Source organism: Haplochromis burtoni, unplaced genomic scaffold (assembly GCF_018398535.1).
Source record: "Haplochromis burtoni strain Fernald_Lab_line unplaced genomic scaffold, NCSU_Asbu1 Contig_1837, whole genome shotgun sequence".
In the NCBI taxonomy this organism is placed as follows: domain Eukaryota; kingdom Metazoa; phylum Chordata; class Actinopteri; order Cichliformes; family Cichlidae; genus Haplochromis; species Haplochromis burtoni.
The window spans coordinates 3,766-20,071 of NW_024584198.1; the positions used below are offsets into that span (position 1 = coordinate 3,766).

The window sequence follows — 16,306 nt, forward strand, 5'->3', positions numbered from 1 at the left end:
TCTTTGAATTTTCTTACCTGTTGTTGATGTTAATGTCATTATTTAATTATTACTTTGTACAGCACTTTGGTCAACTCTCTGTTGTTATTAAATGTGCTGTATAAATAAATAAATAAAATAAGTATATATCATTAAGTATAATTATTATAATGTAATTCATTAATTTTTTTAATGATCTAGTAACAATATTATTGGCCACAATAATATTTGTAAAAACAAAAATTAATGTCTACATGAAAAAAGAAACTGAATTTAAATACTCTAATTAAATATTTCTTTGCAAGGTGATATGGTGAGATGACCTGAAACAAGGCAAAAATTCAGCTTTAAATTTCTAAATCTAAGATATAAAAAGACTACAGTTCCTGCTGTGGAACCTCATACACTCTCCACTGTTGTGAATCCTAACCTCAGTCATGAAAATGACATGTTTACACCCAGATAGAAAAAAACATTTGGGCCTGTTATAAGCTTCACTGTCATATAAAATTTATAGCTAAAGCTCCTTCTGATAGCTAATTTTGAGGCTAAGTCACACCACACTACTGGCTCTCTCAGCTGTGTTAATGTGGTTGTTATATGGCCTTCTATGAGACTCAGAAAAGGCTTCAGTATTGCTGAGTAACATTCGGTTTGTATTAGTACAATTAGTACACTGTATTGCATTTATACAATGGTTTCATGAAGCTTGCTAACCCAGCTTGCTAGCGTTAGCTGATAACTAAGTAAATGTCCTAATACTGATTGTTCTGCTTCCAACAGAGTTAGGTATCAATAATAGTGTAGTACCACTATCCTATATCAAATTTGAAGCTGTTGTCAATATCAAATCACATCTGAAAACACTGAGCCAAGTGCTGCTATTTGTTTTCTCTCACAGCTAGACGCGAGCTCAAAACAGTTTGAGTAACGTGACTGGAAGAGGCTCTCCTGTGGATGTGGATGCTTCCAACTTGTTTTGAACTTGTGTGGAGGTGTGCATGCTAACTTACAATCCAACGTGAGATTTTGCTTTGAAAGCCTGGACTGACATTCACCTGTAGTATTGCTGAGTTACTCGTACCTCTGTGTTGAGTTTGAGTCGTCTGACTCCCAGGTCCACCCCTGTGAAGCTCTCGTCAGCAGCGATGGTGTCAATCTTAATGAACTGGTTCTCCCGTATGGCTGAGCCCACCGCTCTGTCAGACTCGTAGTAGTACAGGTTGAAAGTTTCCTGCAGAACAAATATGGTGTCATAAGTACTGCACACTTGTTCATCATATTACAATATCAGAGGTATGTTGGAACCATATCTCCATGCTTTGCAAAAGCCAAAATACTGATGTAAGGTTCACATAGTCTGTCATTTTCCCTCCCAAAGGTGGCATTTGGAAACAATTTCTACAAATAATGTAGTCTTTTCAGTTCCTCTAAAATTTGTTATTTTCCCTCCCAATGTAAGATGCTATCACCACCACAGTAATTCAAAAAATGTTGTTCTTATCTTGTTCTATTACCAGTCCAAAAGTCAAGTTAAGGACTCATGTACATAAACAAGTTTGTCAAGTCTTGCTAGCATTGGAGCACTTTTGTTGATAAATAACAAAGATTTAATAAGTAAAATTTGACTATCAGTGTTTATTTTATTGGCATCATTTTGAGTAAACTTCACAATAGTCCCATTGTTACTTCTGGTTAGCTTCCTAGCTATGGCAAAGCTTTCATAAGTCTATATTTAGGTCATTCAATGAAGTAACAACACAGCCTCAGAGCTGCAGCTGGTTCTCATTTTCTCAGGTTTTGGATGGTCATAATTAGTGTTGTGATGAAAAATGCTTTAATTTTAGCACATAAGACAGACCACCAGATGGCAAATGTTTGATACCATTACTCTGAGTTGACATAATACTCAGAATAATGAGCATACTCAATACAGTGAACACAAGTTACTCTGTGTGCATTTTCTTTGCCAGCTTTAGTCAACAAATGTTGGACTTCACCCACCCACACCCTCCCCCCCTTTCCTTCCAGTCTGTCTGTTACCTTGCAGGTGCCCAGTACTCCAGGCATGCTGTTACAGTCTCTCAGGGTGAACTTGACCTCGATGTAGATCCTCCTGGCTCCTTCCCGAGGGATCCAGCCTGTCACCAGCCAATTGTTCTGGCTCGGGCTCATCACGTTACAGACCTAATTCAGAGGAAGATCTGTTGTCATTTCACAGCTTCTATTTGGAACATGTACATAAAAGTCATTTGCCTTAACATTAGTTTAGAATAAAATAAATAAATAAATAAGAATATTTCCACATAAGAATTTTAAATGGGGAATAAAAAATGATTATTTTTATTGCTAGCTCTGGCAGGCAATTTTCTAATTTAATTTGTTAATGTTAATTAATATTTAAGAGCAAATAATTAGTATTTAAGTAAGCAAATTGTTGAAATTTTTCATTTTAATAAGTAAACTCTAAAGTAAAGTGTTTATAAACTACACAAATGTCGCACATATATTTGCATTTCGTTATTCTTTTCTCAATTTGAATTAATTTCATTAGCTGGGACCACGTCCGTCTGGCCCCATTACACCATTCAGGTAAGACTTTCAGAAAAAAACTGTGATGCGAGTTGAACGATGGAGAAAAACAAACAAAAAAACAAAAAATAGTCCCTATATTATTTAAAATATTATTTAACAACATCTAGAAGTCCAGGACTGGTCACTTAACACCAGTCCTTTTGATGTAAAACATCTCGGCATCTACAGTTACGGCTGCAACAGTTTGGCTCAAAGTGGCTGTTCCTGCAGTCATGATGGGATTGCTCAGATTTAGCCAGTATATAGAAGTCAACTCAGAAAAAAATAATTCTATCAATATCTTTGTCGAATAAATGATTGTATAAGCTGATTTCTCTTATTGTTCGAGTATAATAGCTTTATCTATGGGAACTGTTTTATAAACAATAAAGTGCCCTACTGATATACTTTCCTAGGATTTCATTGGATGTTTTTGTGAGTTAAAGACGATGAACGAAGACAAATACATGTCAAAGTTCCATCTGTCAAAATCATTCAGGTGCAGACTGAAAACTTACAGATAAGTAAAAAATTTTCAACTTTGGTACATAATGAGGAATTGTAATTTTTGCACTATTAGTAGTGCACCATCTATATAACCTAATAAAATAAAGAACTGATTTATGATTAATTAATTCACAGTTTGTGTTTTAAAATCAAACTTAATTTAGATGGAAAAATCCCAGTTTCCCCAGGATCAAGGTAAAGGTCTTATAACAGTTAATCCTAACACACTCAGCCCCACAGTACAATACGAACATTACACACCTGGTATGTGTGGATAGGACTGAAGTACTCGTCCATCTCATTAATGGCATCCCACTGTGGAAAGAGAGAGCACGACAGAGAAGCAAACATTCTCAGGTTAGTCAGACGTTCCTGCATTTCTCAGATTCATAGTTTCTATTTTCTATATGATCATGCATTCTTTTGTGATCATTAGTTTTGACATCAAATAAAACATGAGGCGAGTGCCGTCACAGAGGCGGCAGTCAAGCAGCAGATGCGTCATGTGCTGTATATGAATCTCAGAGAATGTGAAGAGCAAGGTCTCAGTTTCCAGATGATTGGTGGTGATTTCAAACCTCATTATCTTGTGCGTGTGTTGGAGTGACAAATGTTTGCCAGTCAGAAAAAACCTGACCTTCACATTCTTTTTCTCCGAAAAGCATCTTTTTTCTTGTTTTTAATCTGTTAAACTTAAAGATCTTAAATATGCTGATTCATTCCACCTGATCGTGCTGGTGCACGATATACACATGCAATCACAAGATCTACATTTCAGCATTGTTGGAATTCACTTTACGGAATTCCGATGGGGAGCATTTCCTTTAATGTAATCCGCCTCATGTACATGCATGTGATCTGATTTACACTGTTTACTGAATACCGTTGGTGGGTAATTATAGCATTACAGGAGGAATAGTAAGTGCAATGCTTTGGTATTTCCAAAAGTGCTTATGTGTGTTACACTTCCTTGCATCTACATTCAGCCTTAGATAGAAAGTCAATCACAGGAAGCCCCTTTCACTCCTTTCCTGTATGGAGGTGGCAGATATACAGTACCTGTCAGCTGAACTCCTAAATTCGTCTATCTACAGATACCCAGAAAATGTTCAGATTTTATGAAGTACAATAAACAAGAATATTAAGTTCAAAATCATGTATTTAAATGCATCATTGGGCACTGTTCTGCATCTTTCCAAGAAGAGGCCTCTGCCTTACTAAACATACCGCTCAGACTATTTTTGTATTCACAAGCACAACAAATGTAAACGAGGCATTTTAATTAGCATCCATTTGCATTTCATTTCACATGCAGATATGCCTGAAACTGTATAGCTGGTTGACACATAACTGTCAAATCCCACATTTTTAGTCAAATTAGTCAATGTGAGGGTCTAGAATCAGATTTCAGTGTAGGGTGAAAGTCCAATTCACCTGACTTTATGATAATGATGAGTGTACAGGTAAAATACACTTTACAATACTTCATAAGCAGCTAAAGAGAACAGAGACACCCAAAGCACATATATAAGGCATTGGTACACTTTTATTTACAAAGCTATGCTTGGATTGCTGCCTCCTTATATTTGTACTTTGCTCACAAGGACAAATAGTGGTTCTTACTCCTTGCGTTCAAATGATCTGTCTGTTCCCCTTGTCCCCACAGAGCTGGGTAAGAAAGCCTTTGTCCACTCTGCGCCTTTTTCGTGGAACCTGTTACAGAAAGACTGGAAACTGACTGAACTGTTGTCTTTAAATGTTTTTAAAACTAAACTCAAAGGCCTACAGACTGCCTCAATAATGTGTAATTGTTTTGTGTAATTTTAACTTTGTTTGTTCGTATGTATTTGTTTTGAAATGTGCTGCCTCTTGGCCTGGACTCCCTTGAAAAAGAGGTTTTTGATCTCAACGGGACATTCCTGGTTAAATAAAGGTTAAATAAAAATTAAATAAAAAATATAGTCACCTCTGGACATCCATCCTGTAGCTAGCGACAAGTTCATAGTTAGGGTTAGATTTACATTTACCCCCAATATGGAATTTTTAAATTTTGCCTTACCAAAAGGGAACTCTTATAAAAAGTAGGACTGTAAGACCAATGTAACGTTTAGCTACATTTTTAATTTTACAGGTGGCTGTAGCTCAGGAGGTAGCGCAGGTCATCTACTGATTGGAAGGTTGCTGGATCGATCCCTAGCTCCTCCAGTCTGCATGCCAAGTATCCTTAGGCAAGGTACTAACCCCAAATAAGAGTCTAAATGTGTATGAATGAATTAGGAAGCACTAAGAAGCTTAAAAGACAGTGCTTGTGTGATTGGATATATGTGGCATGTTGTATAGAGTACTCCAGGAGAGTAGAAGAGTGCTATACATGGATCAGCCTGTTCACCATTTAGTCTCTGTATTTTAGCATGTATCTAAAATGCAGCCCAACTCTAACTCTGTTGGATCTTAAAAGCTGAATATCCAGGTGCAAACCTGTGTTTCCATGGAGGGAACATAGGCTTGCACTTTCACACCTGTTGAGCATCAACTCATTGTGCTGTGTATTTAAGGGCCAACTGTGGCAGTCGTTGTCTGCCAGTTCATTATGTCCACTCAGTATTTTTATCTGTCTTCTATTTCCTTGCCTGAAGTCTGATCCATATTCATTGGAAAATCAGCCTCAAGGAGTCGAGAGTTCACAGCCAATCACAAGCTTTTGTCGGTCTCACAGATACTCTCTGTGGATTCCTGCCATTCACCTGCCCACTGACTCACCATCGACACTCTGCTGCTCACCTTGGATCTTCCCAGAACCCTGTTCCAAGGACTGTTCTCCTGCACTAACAAGTAAGACAGCAACTTGTCCACTCACTTTATTTTGGCAATTCTCTGACTGAGACCAACTTTATCTAATACTCTCTTTCTCCTTTTCTACAGATACTGCCCCAGTACTCCCTACTGCCTGTCACTGAACTCTCTTCATTTGTAAGTAAACATTATAAAACTCTCAGTTGTAGTCACAGTCTGCTCTTTGGGTACAAAAAAAGTTCAAATCATGATAGAAAAACGACTATGGCAGTTTCAGTCTTTCTGTGACACAATGACTGATCCGGACATGACTATCTCACAAATCTAAAATAGCCTCCGACTGACGTTTATGGTTCCAAGATGGTGAATACAATTGGGTTCCACTGATGGCCCAGTTTGTGACATGTCAAAGATTATTGCATTATATGTGAACTGTATTAATTGCATGAAATAAATGTTATCATATCATGGAAAAGTTATTTAAGATAAACACATGTGAAGTTCAATTTACATGTAAGCACCTACTACAATCTAGTCTAGACTGAGTAAACTGCTGTATAGAAGGACTTTATATATTCTTCCTACTTATAGTTTTCTCTGTATGTGCAAATCCACTTGCTCAGAAACATCATACACGAAGATGAGAGAGGGTACATATCATCCTTCTCGGCTCCTCTAATAGAAATAAAAGCATCCCCAGACTTTCATTGAGGAAGTGGGGATATTCTGTCAACTGGTTTATTCATGGTAACATGGAGACTCAATTGTGAGATGTCAAAACTTCATGCAAATAACCAGAACTGTAGGGGCATGTGAATTTGAGAGCAGCTTTCTTCCTTTTTCATGCTTTTGTTGAAAAAATATTTTTGCATGTTACATAAAGCAAATAGAGGTCCTTATAAAGGGTGAATTGTTCACAAGGGTGATTTGTATGGAATGAAATGGGTAATTTTATAAATAAGAAATCAATTTAATTGTAACTTTTATGTGAGATCTGCCATTTACCACTATTCAAACTGATGATTAACTATGTAAACTCCCCATGGCATAGAAATTCTTAATAACTACCATTGAAAAACACAAACAATATCAAAGACAGAAAACGATCTTCTAAACTAAAGGAACAATTGGTGCCATAAAGCAGTATGTCAGCAGTAGACACTACTGCTGACATACTGCTTTATGGAACATTACTTAACAAATGAACACCACATTTGCAAAAGATATTTTGCAGCTTTTCTCACCCCAAGACAGCTGGGATTGGCTCCAGCCCCCCCACGACCCTGAAAAGGATAAGCGGCAGAGAATGGATGGATGGATGTTGCAGCTTTGATGAAGATGTTGTACAGCTCTTTCTAACATGTACGTCCAAAACCTCCCATATGTCTTTCTTGTTTTTTAGGTTGAGATGTGGCCCACAGTCTACCCTTGCCATGATGGAAGAATGGAGAAAACTCCCCTCCATGGCTGACTGCAGTGACCATACCCTCTGCAGAGACAAGTGGACCCACTTTATCCCACCAAATGCACAATTACACATTATTACAGAGCCACTGTCATTATAACAGAACCAGGTCACTAGCGTTCAGTGATGGTGTGACTGCTAATGGTATGATACATTTTGAAGTGTACAGGGCTGTGCTCTCTGCTCTTATTCAGATGAATACTGAAAAATGCAACCCTGAATGGACAGCACGTCACAGTACAAATAGATAATAATCGAAAGCGTACTCCAAAAGCAACCCAAGAGTTTCTCAAGGCAAAGAGAAAGGAGATTCTTCAATGGCCAAGTCGGTCACCTGAACTGAACCCAACGAGGCATGCTTTTTAGTTTACTGAAGAGAAAACAGAAGGGAGAGAGACCCACAAACAAGCTGCAGCCAAAGGTGGCTGCAGTTAAGGCCTGGCAAAGCATCTCAAGGGAGGATACACAGCGTTTGGTGTCCATGGTTCAACACTTCAAGCAGTCATTACTCAAAACAATCCTTTAAGTTGTGATGTCAGTTTTTCCACTTACTTTTGTGTCTCTGAAAATGTGACACTATGTATTTCCAAAACAGTTATTGACATACTATACAGTTTAAAATCCACTCAATCTGTACAGAAGCAATAAAAAAACAAAACAACAACAAAATGTGATTGTCCATTTGCTTACGGCCCTGACTATATGTTGACCAACTGGCACCCATATTTCCTACACTACTTCCTGGGTAAAAATCATACCAGTTCACACTGTAATTGCACACGACACTTTGAAACAAATTTTGAGTGTAGCTGTCAAACTCAGCAGCTATTGCAAGCTTCTTTGTTTTGCTAACAAATATATACTTTTTAATCTTTGTGCCACGTCAGCATCAACAGGAAGTATTTACTTGTCATTTGTTATCTTGACCCTAACCTGTGAAACCTTTTGCATACAATGTGACTATCAAAGAATTTTAACTAAACTATGTGAGAAATATTTGTATAATTCCAGGAGAGAAAGCTTTTTAAATCTTTATTTTGTTGCGAACTTTGAAAGTGTTTTGTTACATGGTGACCACTGACATTAATGTTCACTCAGGTAACGCTTCTAAATAACTACTCAAACAATGACTTCCTCCTTCACCAAGAGAATAGAAACTCTTCCCATGAGCTGTTACATCAGAGGTAAAGTTGATACGTTTGAATCGTCATCACGATGTCACAGAAACTCAGGACTGATCATTCCTGAGTATCACAAGCTTGAGTGAAGCCAATTTGTATGCGTGTTTGAATTAAGTAATGCATGTGTGTTTAACCCCCGGGTTATCCATGATCCTCCTGGGCTGAGAATCCTTGCGCAAGTGGCGAAGTAATTGAAAGGGAAATTGTTGACCCCAGGAAGCTTGGGGCCGACCCCCAGCTGAACTCAACCTCGGATAAGACGTCTGGGTTTTCCGTAGAAGCCCTTCAACGTCTTTCCTCATCCTGAACTCAATCTGTGCCCTCCCTCCTTTCCCCAGATTCCTCAACACGTGCCCCCCCACCACCACCACCACCACTAGATAATTAAGATGTAGAAAGCCTCAACCAACCTCACCCTTCCCTGCCATCCTCATCCTCTCATCTTTATCAGTTAAATTGAAACTGTCCTTGAACTTGTAAAGACCCCAGCTAATTAGCGGGGTGTATACCTCTCTATCTCCCTCATTATTCCTGTCTTGCCATCACTGTGCTCTCAACCTTTTTTTTGGTTCCACTTTTCTTGGGAAATCTCAGAGTTTAGCTCCTGGTAATTTTCTTCTAGCGTGAAAAATCACAGCAGCTGACGGCAGACTGTCAGGAGGTTGGAGCGGTTCGGCAAGCAGGGAGGGAACAAGATTGAACCAGATTGCTTGTACTTTAGTTTGGAGAATAATGGAAATCTTTGCAGCTCTTCCTCAGCAAACAGACAGGGAAAAGAAGAAGTGAAAGATTCAGCAGGGCATGTTTATCTTTCTGAGAGCACGATAAGGGAGTTTTCTATCACCCCAACAACAGAAATGCAGTGCTTCACAAAGCAGCCAGCTGACAGTGTGGTGTAGGTGCGCGTGGTATTGTGTGTGTCAGACAGAGTGAGAACGAGTGTGAAGTACAACAGAGACATAAAATGCAGCAGAGAACAAAATTAATTGGCTGTAAATCACACATCTGTTTCCTGCCTCTCAGATCATCAGATCTCTCATCAGGAGGAAGCAAATGTGACAGACGGAGAGTAAAAAGCCACTCGTATTTTCTGAGGTTTTAGGTCAAAGTACTTCTGGACTGCAGCATGCATCAAAATGACAAATGTGGCAAAATTCCTCTCCAATATAGTTTGCTTTATTTTAGAAATCCAGACAATGTACGCCGGAAATATTTAAAGTGCCATGCCACGGTTTGACTGGATTTTCTTAAAGCACATTTTTTAAACCACATCAAAATAAACATGACCATCCTCCACATCGATAACTGGGGTTAAAAGGCAAAACTGCTCAGGTTTGTTCAAGTGATAAAGATTTTTAAAAACTATTTCTCTCATCTGCGGAAAGACAAATTTCCATTTTCTGAACCAAATTTTCAGTGTCCTGAACCCATTTATTAAATAAGTCACTTTTTAGATAAGCCTTGAACAAGTTTCACCTGTTAAGACACTGAAATATTTAATGTTTTTATAGAACTTTAAACACATTCTCACTCATTCAAAACATTTTTTTCCTTGAGTTTTATTCACTTGAGTTCATAGTGGTAATCACACTTAGTGCCAATGATTCAATGAAAGCCAGGTCAGCACTGGCTGAAGGGGTGGAGATTAATAATTGCAATTGTAAAAGGCTGAAGACGGGAAGGAAGAAAGAAAGAAAAAAACCCAGTGACAGTTCTTTGAGATGAAACTGAACTACTGCAGTAGAACATGTTTTTATTCATGGTTTGACAGCCCGTTACTTTAAGGTCTGTGAACTTTATCTAATGGGTTAAAGCTTTGCCAAAAGAGTAGCCGATTCAATAAATTAGCTCGGTGGTGGTGACGATTTGATCCAGAGAATATAAGTTGGCACTGCAACAAATCAGAAAAAGTGTAAGTTAACTGAGGAATGAATCTGCAAATCCATAGAGGTGCAGGGAGGACATGTGTGGGAGGAGGAAAATGGTCTAAAGTTTTTCATGAGTAGAGATTTGGACATTAATCTCATTTTTATGGCCAAAAAAAGAACTAAATACAAACAGCGTCCAGGACAGAAAGAACTGTGTTGTCTGCGTGTTGGACTGTAGCCTCAGGTTTATACTGTTAACTGGTAACTATGAGACAATGTGTTTGATATCATTTAATGGAATAACAATAAAGAAATGTAACCACCAGTGCAAGTAATTACTTTTTCTGGTGAGTAATGTGTTGTATTATTTAGAGAAAAGTAATGAGTAATGTGTAATCCATTACTCTTCTTGAGTAACTATACCAACACTGATAAACAGTTTGATACAACAGTAAACAGAAGAAGCGATAAGGCAGAGTGCTTGATAAACCACCGACTGTCTGTACCTCAGTCCACCGATCTCCAAAACATGCCCTGAAAGGACAGATAACATGACTGATATATCACTTCTTCATTAGGAAAAATAACAAGCAAAGACAAAGTGATAAAAAAAATCCAGGCTGGTGATAACTTCTCCTTATTTATTGCTAATTGTGTTTCCAATCAGGATGTCATGGGGTCACGCAGTCAAACAGCTCAGCCTCTGCTAACTCTGCGGCAATTATTGCTTCCCTGATCCACATTCTTTGATTTATCCAATTCTTTACACTCCCTTTCTCTCTTTAATCTCAATTTCTTTTGTTTGTCTCCATCCATTTACTGTTTCCAAAGAAGCTGCCATCTGAGTGGCCGGGAGATCAGAGAAGCTGTTGTTAAGCAGAATAAAAGCGTTTGTTAAAGCAGTCATTTCTAAGCTGCCGTCTACACCTTGCGGGTTTATTCTCACAGAAGTTGGACGTCCTGTACCATGAAATCTATATCAGTCTATTCATAATGTGTGATATGAAAGAGAATGGATGCTGAAAAAGATAACAGAGAGAATCAAAGGCTGACTCACAGATATGTAGAGAGGAAAGGAGTTGAAAGGAGGGGTTAATGTGTGCTCATGACTGTAGCATAAACACACATGCTGTCGCAGGGAGTCTGCTGTGCTGATGAATAATACGTCCTGCTCAGTTTCCACATCTCATACAAGTTTCCAACCAAGTATGCTCCAGGCTTCAGACCACACAAGCAAACAAAGTGTTGTTGAACTGATCGACGTCTTAATGAAAAATAAAAAGAAGACTGAGGCAAAAATGACACAAGTTCTGTTTCTCACTGTAACCTATCAGTATGTCCCCTCTTTTTGTCCTTATTTGTATTTTCCTCCAAGCACCCATGCTTATTTACATAGACCTCCATCCATGTGGTTACAATGAAATAACCTCAGATGTCCTGTTCACCCTTATATTCCATTTGTAGTTTTGACTAATCCTGTAAAATCTGCAAAAACATAATCAAAATAAACAGTAATAGCAAATCATGAACACCTTGATTGACACTAATGTGGCAGCTGTTACAATGAATTGAATTAATTTTTAATGTAGGTGGGTGGCTGAACTGGATTTTCCCCCCATTATATGAAACAGACAATTTAGCTAAAAAGCAGAAAATCTAATGGAACTTTATTAACTAGGAAATTGCTGCAGTTCCCCTTAGTTTGCATGAATGTCTGCAAACTCTCCCGATTCACTCACCAAGCTGTAGTGCAATGTGAACCATAAACACAGAGCATCTGCCTTCAGAGTAAAAGTTGTGGCTTCATCTTTTACACTGGTCTCCATTTCAAATTTGTGTCACACTTTTTGCGGTTGGAAGGGAGAGGAATGAACGTCTGCAGCAGCGAGACAGAACGTGTGTGAATGAGAGAGAGAGAGAGACAGGTATAACAGTGAGGAGCAAGGAGCAGAGCTAATAAAGGCTGATGAGTTCAAATGTGCACATGAGAAGTGAAGAAGAGAGTGCAGAGAGGTGAGAGGGAGGAGTTTCAGGGGGGATTTGTGACAGCATGGACAAGTTAAGAAATAAGTACATCAGAGGAACAGCACAGGTTTGGAGACAAAGTTAGAGAAGCAAAGGCAGGATGGTTTGGACATGTGCAGAGACGAGATTGTGGATATTATTGGACAAAGGATGTTGAATGTTGCAGGAAAAGAGAAAGACAAAGGACGTTTTTCTGAAAAATGTCATGACAGACAACATGCAAGCACCCTCCTCTGGTGTGACAGATGAGGGTGTGTAAAGGCAGATGACCTGCTAAGAGAAAGAGTTCAATACGACTTGGAGAGTAGTTGGAAAGTGTTTACAGGCAAGTTGGTGTTTTACATCCAACCTTTTGGCAGTCGCTGTAATCAGCTTTTTTTGGCAGCACCATACAGTTGTGGTCAGAAGGTTACATACAATTTGGGGCTTTAATCATTTCTTGAAACTGTTCTTTTTCCCCGGGGGACTGATTGTACAGCATACATCTTAAATCACTTTAGAAAACAAGAATCAGGGGCACACGTTTTCATTTACTTTGGATTTTCTCTAATCCACACAGGGTCAAAAGTATAGATTCATAAATTATAGATTCATAAATCTGTTTAGTAATGAGGGAACATTTGGGCATTAAGAAGGGAGCCAGCAGCAACAAATATAATGTGTACAATTAGCAGTATGAGCTGTGTAACTAATGAAGATCCTGTGATGCAACTGCTGGAAATAGTGAGCAGCTCTGTGAACTCTGGCAGTTGTGCCTGTGAGCCATGACTGTTCAGAAGTGTCATATATATATCTGCATGACAGTTATTAACTGTGTTCAATATTTAGACAAGGTGTTAGCTTGTTCCATTTTTACTGCAAAAGTTGGATAATGGAACAATGTGTTGCTTTGCTGTACTAAACTGGATTGCACATCTTTACTGGCTACTAAAATCCACAGATTATTGCCATGCCCTGTGTAAAATGCTAACACACTATCTGTGACTTCTGCACTTAATGGCCAGACTATACTAATAATATTTTACCCCACTCCACAACCTGCATTAAAGCAGACACAAGTTTTTAGAAGAGAAATGAAAAAAAAAGAAAAGACAAAGGAGACACAGCTGATGAATGGTGTCTTCCTTGAGAGATCTAATTTCAGATTAGTATATTTGATGGAGCTGTGGACAGCCAAAGAATGGCAGAGGGAGCGGAAACAAAAAGAGACGCTGAAGACTAAGAATAAGTGGAGTCTGCCGGCTGGCTAATACTGTGTGTGTATGCGTGTGTGGGAGCATGCATGTGTATGTGGAAGCCCATTGGTGGCATTTCCAGGCTTAATGCTGGGCTCTATGTGAAGTAACAGGTCTGAATATTAACTCAGTGGAAATATCAGGTTCTGCCCCGCACCTTTCTGCTTCTCATACTATCAGCCACACAACCATAACAGACTTAATAACTCCTGTGTGCGCATCTATGTGTGTGCGTGTGTGTGGGTGTGGGTGTCTGTGGGCTCTTTGACAGCGATAACCTTTCTGGAATAGGAGTGTTAATTGCACTGGTCTGGGATCAGTAGGGGAAATGGTCTAATTGCTATTAATATCTATTCTGAGATGCAATTTTTATCAGATTGTGTGCGCAGCTGTGTGCAAAAATATTCAAACAAACGTGAATTTGTTACACAATCGTTTTTCCAAAGATGGTATGAAAAAAGTATCTACAGTGGCAGCGTCCACGGAAGAGGTCCACGGCAGAGGTCCACAGCAGTGTCAGCTTATGGTCTCAGTTCACTACTGCAGCCAGCAGGAGAACAGTTCCATCTTTGATGATATCTGTTTCACAAAGTGCTTTTGCATATTTGTCACACCTAAATGATTCAGATCAGACAAATTTTAATATTAGACAAAAATACCCCGAGTTCAGTTTTATCTGCCACACCCAGGCCTAGTTACTGCCAGACCTGTTGTATTAAAAAATCTCTTAAATGGAACCTGTCTGTGTAATTAGATTGACCCTTCGGCCCACAAGTGCATCAGCCCTCTGGGCAAATGCCGGGAATGCCAGATTGCCAGACCAGCCACGCCCGGAGATGTATCTGGATTTGTCTGCGCATACATTTTCATGTTTCTCATCCTTCCAAACTCATTTATTGTTTGTTCTATACAAACAAGAAATAAATGTTAATAAAGCAAAATTAATCTTCAAGCCAGCTGACCAGGAGCAAAACACTGTGTGAGAATAATGTTTTGGCAAACAGCGCCTGGGTAATAAGGGGAACTTATGAGCTAGACAGGCCTCCAATAAGTGGATAAATACATTAGATTTTAGAATGAGCAACTATTAGTTTTTGTTAGTATTAAAATTATTATCATTTTCTCAAAAAGCCTTTTTTTTTAAAAGCTAAAGATAAATCACATTTATTACTAATGAACTTAGAAAAAGAATATCACAGTGAACAAATTCTTAAATAAAACAGAGCAGTTATATTAGCTCCTTTTCATCCTTTCTATGCTAACGAGGGAAGAATCCAACATGTGTTTGTGAGAAGAATGTTTTATATGTTCTGTTTTCCAGGTCAGAGGGTAACGCTAACCCTAACACATTTTAGAGAAAGACTAAAGAGAATATTTTTATTTGAATAGTTTTTGTTGTGTATCAGTTAGAATTATTATTTAATGGCAACATGTGAGAGAAAATCAAACAGGGTTAGGGATAGGGTTCTGGTTCTGGTCAGGGTCATCAATGATGACAACTTCGATATCACAGGGTCAATCACAGACTAAAAGAGCTGGTTTACTTTTTCTCAAGTGAAAATTGAGATACAGTACAGAAAATCCATATTTGTGTAGCTTGTCAGAGAGTGAGTTTCACTGGAACAGTCAAGATGATTTCTTCCAACAGTTAGCATTTTTAAAGCTATCAAAAATGCCTCATACATGTTCAGAAACTGCTGAAGGACTTGGAAAACAATTGCAACACACATGACCAGTCAAAAGCTTTAGAACACCCCAATTTTTCACTTTTTTCACTGAAAATCATGCAGTTTAATGCCTGATTGCACTCTGAAATTAAAGCATAGTATGAATAAGTAACTGGAGTTAAAAAAGAAATCATGAAATCAATTTATAGACCAAAATGTATTTTAAACATCTGACTCATCAAAGGTAATCTGACGGGCTTGAACCCATATTTGGGTCATTATCTTGCTGTAGGATGAACCCCTGACAAACTAGATGCACATACCAGAGGGTACTGCATGGTGCTGCAAAACGCTGAGGTAGCCGTTTTGGTTCAGAGTGCCTCACTCTGCACAAGTCACCGACCCTGGATCCAGCAAAACAGCCCCAGACAATCACACTTCCTGATGGTGATGATGCCACACACTGTGGAACCATCCTTTCGCCAACTCGACGCCTTACAATGATCCTGTGTGATGAACCGAAGATTTAAAAGTTTGATTCATCTGTCCATAATACCTTCTTCCAGTCTTCAGTAGTCCAATCGCAGTGTTTCATGGCCCAGGCAAGCCTCTTTGTCTTACTCTAACATCTGGCCTTCTTGCTACAACTCATCCTGTCAAAACTGCAGCTCGAAGTCTTCTTTTCACAGTTGAAACTGAGACTTGCTACTACGACCACTATGAAGCTGTGCTTGAAGCTGTTGTCCTGTCGCCTTTCACACAAGCTGTTAACTCTCAGAAACTTGTCCTCTGATTCAGTTGTGGCTTTGGGTCTGCCAGATCTTCCTGTCAGAGTTTGTTTCTGAATGCCTTTTGATGGTGAGGGAAACTGTATTCACTGACACCTTGACTTTCTTTGCAATTTCTCTGTAGGAAAGACCTACATTTTTAAGTATTATGATGGTCCGTGTCTCTTCCATTGTTAATTGCCTTTTTCTCGCCATTTTTGTAGCAACACACTACTTTCTGCAGT

The 16,306-nt window shown here is 38.8% G+C and overlaps 1 protein-coding gene across 1 annotated transcript; it reads right to left on the bottom strand.

Annotated features, from left to right (window-relative positions):
- Positions 1-204: 204 nt before the first annotated feature.
- Positions 205-4,962, bottom strand: LOC121813524 (ephrin type-A receptor 8-like). The gene is made up of 3 exons (XM_042217342.1): positions 3,322-4,962; positions 2,023-2,166; positions 205-1,213 (listed from the first exon to the last, which is right to left on the bottom strand). Exons 1-3 carry the CDS (start codon positions 3,436-3,438, stop codon positions 1,034-1,036), a joined length of 441 nt encoding a protein of 146 aa, XP_042073276.1. The 5' UTR covers positions 3,439-4,962; the 3' UTR covers positions 205-1,033.
- Between the last annotated feature and the right edge of the window lie 11,344 nt (positions 4,963-16,306).